The sequence below is a fragment of the Dipodomys spectabilis genome, unplaced genomic scaffold (genome assembly GCF_019054845.1).
Source record: "Dipodomys spectabilis isolate Male_0828 unplaced genomic scaffold, ASM1905484v1 ptg000273l, whole genome shotgun sequence".
Classification (NCBI taxonomy): Eukaryota; Metazoa; Chordata; class Mammalia; order Rodentia; family Heteromyidae; genus Dipodomys; species Dipodomys spectabilis.
The window spans coordinates 2,807,335-2,815,661 of record NW_024870950.1 but is presented as its reverse complement, the minus strand read 5'-3'; the positions used below and the strand labels follow the sequence as shown (position 1 = coordinate 2,815,661).

Here is an 8,327-nt window from a genome sequence, read left to right as displayed (position 1 = left end):
CTATAAACACATTTGTGGCTACTCTTACCAAATTCACTTGGGAGACTGAGATAGGAGGATCATGAGTTCTAGGTCAACCTGGGTTACTCAGTGAAACCCTATCTCCAAAACTTAGAAAGGAAAAAGGGAAAGGCAGGCCAAACTCTCCCAGAACGAATGAGAATTCAGAGAAACAAATACAATCCCTCAGGAAATGGGACACGGCCTGCTCTCCAGCCAGCCAGGCAGCAAGTGATCAAAAATGGGTAAATACAGGGATGTCATAACAAGACATTCGCTGAAAGAGAACACAATCGAGAAATCAATGAAAAACACCACGCCTTTGGCAAAGCACACACAGGGTCTCCTGTCGTGTGTGTGTGTGTGTGTGTGTGTGTGTGTGTGTGTGTTCATAAATAAAATAACCTGGGTGGAGCACTGGGTGGCTTACGCCTGTAATCCTAGCTAGATCCAACTTGGGGGAGAGGGGAGGGCTACCAAAGGACAGAGAAGGAGTGGAGGAAGTAGCGGAAAGAGGATCCCCCCATTTTGTTTCCCAAGATAAAGGAGACACTCAGTCCCTAGTGCATGGACTGAGAAAGTGCAGAAGCGCAGGTGCTCCGTGAGCACCAGTGCTGCTGCTGAGGTCTGCTGCACAGGAGACGCCGGTCTCTCCTGCGCACAAGCTGCAGGAGCCAAGGGTGTCAAAGGGCAAGCGTGCCTGCATCTGTTCCTGTGGGTAGGAACAACCCGTGGGAATGGCCACCTTCAAAGGTGATCTCTGCAGAGGCCCTCCTGCCAATGGCCCCCTCTTCACACCCTACACCAGCTTTCCTATGCATCACCTACCAGGATGCAGGTGAGGAGGAAGTGGGGGAACATGGCGTCCAGTGCCTCCAGTTCATAGGCATCCCATAATTCTTTTCCATCCCTGTTGGTGGAGCCAGAGCCCAGAGGCCCAGCTCTGGGGAATCTCCAAATGTCAGCAAGCCAAAATAAAGGGAGGAGTCATGGGGGGAAGGGCAGAGTTAGCTGGGAAAAGACAAAGGGGAGTCCCCTTGAGCTTTGGTCTTCAATACAGGGAGAATTGGGGCAGGGAGCCAGAGCTGTGCATGATTATTAAACTGTCCTGGTCTCCAGTGTGGGGTAACCACCCCACCAGCACCCCAAGGTGGTCAGGGAACCCAGTAGCCAGAAGAAAGACATTGCTGTCTGGGGCAGGAGGTGGGAGTGGGGGTGGGGGCAGCTCCAACTCTTTTCTCCTCAATTTCCAAGGTGACAGCAGAAGGAAAAGACAGATACAGAATGGAGGTAGACGTGACAGGCTTTTCTTCCGCTTTTAGTTACCCTTCGGAAATTTGCAGGTTTGATTTTGGCATTGGTGCTTTATTCGGCAAATGTAGTTTCTGAGGGTCTGTTGCTTTCAAATGCTAAGGAACAACCCTTGAACTTCAATGATTCTATAAAATGGTTTTCAACCTTATTGAATGGCTTGAATACGAACCCCAGTTGTGTCCCTCATTAGCTTACATTATGAAAACGCTAGGGGCATCTTGCAAATGTCTTGGTGATGATAAGGCAGAAATGGGAAAGGTAATTTGTCACCAGGCAGAAACTAACAACTGGACACATTTGGGGAAATGCATTCTGGGTATGTCTACAAATGCCCTTTTCTACACAAAAATGATGGGTTAAACCAAAGTCGCATGGCAATTCTATCAGCCTAGGACAGATACATGGATATAATTTGCCCTTCCTTGGAGGAAATAGGAGCTGGGATTCAAGATTCTCTTGTTGTTGTACATGTGGATCTTTCTTTAAGATTATATTGTAGACAGAAAGTTCCAACTGTATTACAAATTTTGTGATGCTGAATTGAATGGTTTTAATTGTAGGGGAGGGGGCTAGAAACCCCTCAGTAATTCTCATTGAGGAATTCTGTTCTTCTGATAGGAATTTTATAAACCAATCATGACTCCCTTTTTAACATTTAAATGAAAAAATCTTCATGTTAATATTTACCAGGCTTACTTTCACGCCAGTTTCGTCTATTTATGCTAGACGTGACGGAGTCCTAAAAAGTGTGTGCTTTCAACAAGGTTTTCTGGATAGCAAGTGGTGTTTTACTCAAACGGATACAGTAAGAAGTGAATAGAAGATGGCGATGTGTGCTTAAGGTAAACTTAGGGGGATGGTAAATCAGTGAGAAGTTTGCAAGTTGCCTCTCCTGGGCTCCTGCAGAGCAGGAAGACAATACCACTCCATCACTTGGACAGGCGCCAGCACCAGGATCCCAGCAATGACGGACCCCAGCTTTAGGTGTTCAAGGGAGTAAGCTCTTAGGAGAAAGATACGGCAAGGCAGACAAAACTTGAGGTCCTTATCCCTATTTCTATATTTTATGAGCTAAAACCAGCACGTAACTTCTTGCCTATGACCTTTGGCAATCATGGGTTCTAAACTCCAAAGTCCTTGCCTCCTAATGGACTTGCAGTTAGCAGCTCCGGGGAAAAGGACTATCATCTCAGGGAGAAGCAGTTACTGGAGACTGAAGCATGCAACAAGTATCCTATGTTGAAAAGTGGGACTTAGTGGGAATTTATTATCTCCAAGTCCCTATTTCCCACCTTACAATTCCCCGCTCTGCCCATAGTTCATCATTGCTAAATCCCTTATTGCCCACGTCCATTCACATCTCAAGGACTGTAGAATTCTAAGCTCCGCACATATTATTTCTCTTTCTGACTCCCAAGGTAACCCAGCACAGTGACAGGTTGAAGGCCCCCCTGACTCCCAACAACGGGGTCCAGATTTGAGCCTTTACATTACCACAAGTTGACCATTTGCCCAAATATGTAATTTCTCTTTCACAGAGTCGTCCCCTGAAAACGAAGGGAAATGGTATCTCCCTGACACTGTGTGGACTCAACATATATAAAGCATTCATGTAAATCCCTGGTACCCCTTTAATCTTAATGGAGGTGCTTCTAATATTTTATTACTTCCCCCCAAAGATACCCTTACCTGCCATCTGTTCCATTCTTAACCATAAGTTATTTTCTGTAGAGCAGTCATTTATATAAAATCAGTATGTATATACATACATATGTACATACACATATGAACTCTGTATGTGCACGTACATGTGTGTAGTCCTAGATGCATAGACAATACATTCAGATTTACTTTAGAAAACTTGACAGAAATTGCTGGGACTTTTTTCTTCCCTTCAATCTCCCTCTTCTGACCCCCCCGTCTCTCTCTCTCTCTCTCTCTCTCTCTCTCTCTTCACTCTGCTATTGCAAAAAATCTGACCAGAATTCAAGTAGGAAAAGAGAAAGGATGGAAGCTTTATCTTAGATGATTTCCATAAATGTTTCATGCTGGATGGGTAGAAAACAATATTGCAAGATGAATTTCAACGTGTCGTTCATTTCCTCTCAGCACTTGAAAGGTTCAGATTTCATCAGAAGCCAAGAGGGGGAAAAAATCAATGATTGAATATTTTTCTCTTTCTAATGAAATCGTTGTGCTTCTTGATCAAATACAATTCAATTATCTTGGAAATAACTAGCTTCTCATTAACTTGCTCAAGAACTTAACCAGTTCAAAAGATAAAGAAACAGAATACTTTATTATAAAACTTATAAAATAATTAAATATTACACATATATTTTGACTTTTCTCTATAATCCATGGTTTTAGTCAACATTTTTTCCTCAGAATTAATAGCACTTACTTAGAGAAGCAAGTAAGAACACATAATAGGCTATTAATAAATTAATTTTTCCATAAAATAAAATGATAATTATATATAAAGACACAAGTTACTTGTCATTCCAGAGGGCAAAGAGGTGGTGATGTGGGACATTAGATTTTATTTTTCTCATGATATAATGGCCACAAAAGGGCCAGCCAAGTAGGTTAAGAGAAGTTCTACATCAGCCTCTGGGTTTGAAAAACTCATGATTTCAATAAGTAGAGGAACAAAGGAGTTTGCTAAATTTAACAAGCCACTGTCTAGTTGGTCGTGCTGAGTTGGCTAATCCTTATTTGAATTGAGACTTTTTTAAAGTAGTGAAATTGAGTTACATTCATCAAAGGAGCTGGGGGGGGGATGGTTCTGGAGTAGCACTATATAAATACACCCTTTATAAACCACTTCTCAAAAAATGACAGGAGGACATAGTCTTGTACGTTACTTTGGTTCTGGCAAAATAGTGTGTGGTGAGTTTTTCCAATTGAGAACAATTTTAAGCTTGTTAATGTCTATCAACAGCTGGCTGCGGGTGGTGACCCAAAACACTGGAAAACACTCTTAATTCATTGGAAGGTCTTGGCATATTTTGATTTATTCATATTAATGTTGCACACAGACAGTGGGTTTTTCTCTCGACATTTTTTTCTTTTTTTTTTTCCTTGTTCACTAAATCCTAGAGCAAATTTAAACTTGTCAGCTGGTAAGAAAAAGCCACAAGCAGCCTTTAATTTTCCAAGCACTCTGATAATACCCAGGGACCATTAGAAATGATGGCTTTCCTTTCCTTCAGACACAGCTATTTTGCCACTTAGTACCTCCTAGATTTTTTTTTTTTAGCAGAGATGAGCAGCAGGCCAATTCCTAGAGACACCCCCCCACACGTAAAAGTTTTGGGGGGGATTTGCTATCATGTGGAGGGCATCTGTGTTTGTCTTGTATGAATATTTGCTTTCCAAGCGTGAATTTCAGCTACACAGAGATCCTAAATGGTTCATGAGTCCTGTTTCAGTCCTATTTCCTTGGAACACTTTTCAAGTTGTTAAATTTTAGTCTTGGAGACTTTCTGTAAGCAGATTATACTTTACACAAAATAATAAAACAACGCACGCACATACACACATGAGCATGTGTGCAGCACTCACACACACACACACACACACACACACACACACACACACACACAATAAACAATGTGAAACTTGCCAGTCCAGCAGCAAGCATCATTGTGAGCACCATTTGGCTTCTGATAGAACTCCTGGTTTTGGTGTTCATAGTTTTTGTTGTTGTTGTTGTTTTGGTCAAACTGTGAACTCCAAGTAATGGTTCAACAAGGAATCCCATCCCACTTGTGATGGATCCAAGTCTTAAGTCTTTGCCCTGAAGTCTTACAGGACCTGTGGGTCGCATCTTTGCCATGAAATCACTTGAAGTTCAAGGGTGGGAGACCTGTCCCTCACTTGGTCAAAATGCAAACTTGACTTCTTAGCTCCGTGTGACTCATCGCTTCTTTCATAGAGCAGTGCAAATCCATCCATTATTTCTTTGATTTCTATTTTATAAAGTCAGATTTGTCATCGCCTCCTACTGTCAAGTGTTTCACAGAGTACCATGTGCTTATTGAGATCAAATAAGGAACCTCTCTCTCTCTCCTCTCTCTCTCTCTCGCTCTCGCTCTCTCTTTCTCTCTCTCCCTCTCTCCAACTCTGCAGCATCTGGTTTACAGTGCTTTGCTTCCATTGGGAAGGTGGCTGATCTCCCTGGAGACTGACAGGCAGTAAGTGTCTCTGTTCCTAGGCCGGAGAGGAGGCCGTCAACATCAAGGTCAGCTCTTTCTTGTGCAGGACTTGCAGCACTGTTTACCATAAAACTTGTGGTTGCAGACACCATGCTGAGGAACCAGGTGACACCAGCTGAAGAAATCCACGCAGGATGGATCATCTGAAAAGACAAGACACATTGACCACGTGAGCTCCGGTACTCTCGGGACATTTAAGATGGTGACCTGTAGACCAAACACCTACTTAACCTTATGCCTCTGTGGGGGGTGTGTGTGTGTGTGTGTGTGTGTGTGTGTGTGTGTGTGTGTGTGTGTGTGTGTGTGTGTGTGTGTGTGTGTGTTGGGGGGATTGGTTGAGGGGTTTGAACTCTGGGCTTGTGCACTGTCCCTCAACTCTTCAGCTCAAGGCTAGAGCTCTACCACTTGAACCACAGAGCCACTTCCAATTTTCTGGTGGTTTATTGGAAATAAGAATCTCATGGACTTTCCTGGCCAGGCTGGCTTTGAACCATGATCCTTAGATCTCAGAATCTTGAGTAGCTAGGCATTCAGGCGTGAGCCACTGGCGCTCAGCTCTCTGTGGTGGTTTTTACACAGTCTGGATGAAGACTGAGGCGGGGACAGGATGAAAGGGCATGTGACCGTTCACAAATTTAAATAGCAAGAGAATAAATCAGGTGATAGGAAAGGAATCCTATATAGTGGGAGATCAATGTCTGATCAACCATCCATAACCTGGGAACTGACTTGAGTGCCCAAAAGATTGAAGACGAGACTCTCAGCAGCGCATGAAGAGGCCTGTTAAACCATGGCTTTCAGGTGGCTGGAGGTTGAGTCTGCAGGCCCAGGAGCTCTGATTCTCTTGGATCTATTGGGAATCTGCACGTCCGGTTTGGAGGCTCAATTTCAACACTGTGAGTATGTTTAAATACGCACTGTATCCTGCAGATAGGTGAGTTATCACCTGTCTTTTCTAGTTTTGTTAGCTGCAAGTTAAGATGCCTTAAGTCTTCTTAGAAGACACTCAGATGATTCTAGAAGTCCCATACATGTGAAAATTGGATGTTTGCTTTAATGTAAACGTAAGTGGATGATTGGTGGAGGGCCTAGTAATTTTGTTGTATTCTTAAGGGAGAACGTGGAGGTGTCAGACGCTGGGAGAACAAGAAACTGAGTTGGCGGTCTTCCTGGGTCTCACCAGCTTCTCAGGTATCCTCTCACTCCTGTCTAGATGGCACTTTCAGGACTGGCCCCTCTCCTTGGCCCTTCCTACTAGTGCCCAGGGGGAGGGGCTGCAATTTCCTCTTAACCCTAGCCTTTGTGCATGAGGATTTAGAACTTTTTTGGGGGGGGTGGTGGTGGTAAATACTGGGGTTTGAACTCAGAGCCTCAAACTTGCGAGGCAAGTGGGTCACACCTTGAGGATTTCTTGCTATACCTTAGGGTGACAGCCACGAGCCACTATGTCGAACACAAATAATTTAAGTTTAAAGGGGAAAGGTTTTTAAATGGCAATTTCCCATTTCCAAAGTCAGAATTCCTGGCTTTAAGAGTCTTGTAGAATTACATGTTGCCCTTGGACCATGCAAACGAACTGACTTTAACCATGACTATCCCAGAGTTTATACCTTATACAGGTACAGGGAGCATGGATCAGAGAGACTCTAACGCCATGGAGTCTATCTGCATGTGCAATCTCCCCTCACCCTTCCCCCCCACCCCCCCCACCAAATAACTAAGATGACTGGTGGCAGCTGGGGTTCTCTACCTCTCTTCTCAGGAGCTGGACAGAAGTTCGTGTTACAGGCACGGAGTCCTGGAGGCTTCTGGTGGAGCAGACAACTGGAGGAGGGCCGGCCCTGCAGCACACAGTGGACGGATCTGGTCTGCATTCCACCTCCACAGGTCACCGTGCACTGTGGGAGGAAGACAGAGTCAGAAACACGGCGGGATGGCGTTCTTCCTGAGGCCGGCAGCATCAAATAGAAGGACTGCCCACGTCCCTGACGTTCTCAGGAAGCCTGCTGGTTAAATGGATTGTCTGGAGTGGACTGTGGCGCTGAGGGTCTGCCCCAGAGCAGGTGATGAGGGAAGTCTATGGGGAAATGTGTCTCCCAGTTAGGTGACTCATAAAGAAGAAAGATTCAAGCCGGACACTCGTGGCTCAGGCTACCAGTATGTAATCCGAGCTACTCAGGAGGCTGAGATCTGAGGATCATGATTCAAAGGCAGCCTGGGCAGGAAAGTCCATGAGACTCTCATCACCACTAAATTACCAAAAAATAAAAAAATTAAAATAAAAAGCTGGAAGTGGAGCTGTGGCTCTTGGTAAAGCACTAGCCTTGAGCAAAAGAAGCTCAGGGACAGCACCCAGGCCCTAAGTTCAAGCCCCAGGAGCAGAATAAAAAAGAAGTAGGAGGAGGAGGAATGAGGAGAAGGAGAAGGGAAAAAGGAGGAGAAAGGAAGAGAAAGAGGAGAAAGGAGGAAGAAGAGAAAAGAGAAGGAGGAGGAGGAGGAGGAGGAGAATAAACACTAGGGAATAAGGCTTTCTCTGCTGTTTTAAACAACCAAATTGACAATTTTATGTCGTGATATATCATATCAAGGTAAAGGACAGCCTATAAATGGATAGTTGTTGTTTTGCTTTTGAAATCCAGTCAATCAGTTATTGGTTACATTAGTTATAATAGTTTATTCCGGACAGATGAAGTCTTCATTTTGTTGGACAAACACCACAGAGAACAGGGAAGCCCTCAGAGGACAGAGGGCCTAGAAATGTTCTACAGATGTGAGCAGTGCCCATCAGCAGCC

At 44.3% G+C, this 8,327-nt stretch overlaps 1 protein-coding gene across 1 annotated transcript in view; it reads right to left on the bottom strand.

The window, feature by feature from the left end:
- Positions 1-5,561: 5,561 nt before the first annotated feature.
- Positions 5,562-8,327, bottom strand: part of Adamts18 (ADAM metallopeptidase with thrombospondin type 1 motif 18) — a 97,621-nt gene continuing 94,855 nt past the window's right edge. Inside the window, exons 22-23 of the mRNA XM_042700843.1 lie at positions 7,285-7,432; positions 5,562-5,677 (exon numbers count right to left, since the gene is read on the bottom strand). Of these exons, the coding sequence (XP_042556777.1) occupies positions 5,562-5,677; positions 7,285-7,432 (264 nt within the window). The remainder of the gene's footprint in view (positions 5,678-7,284; positions 7,433-8,327) is intronic.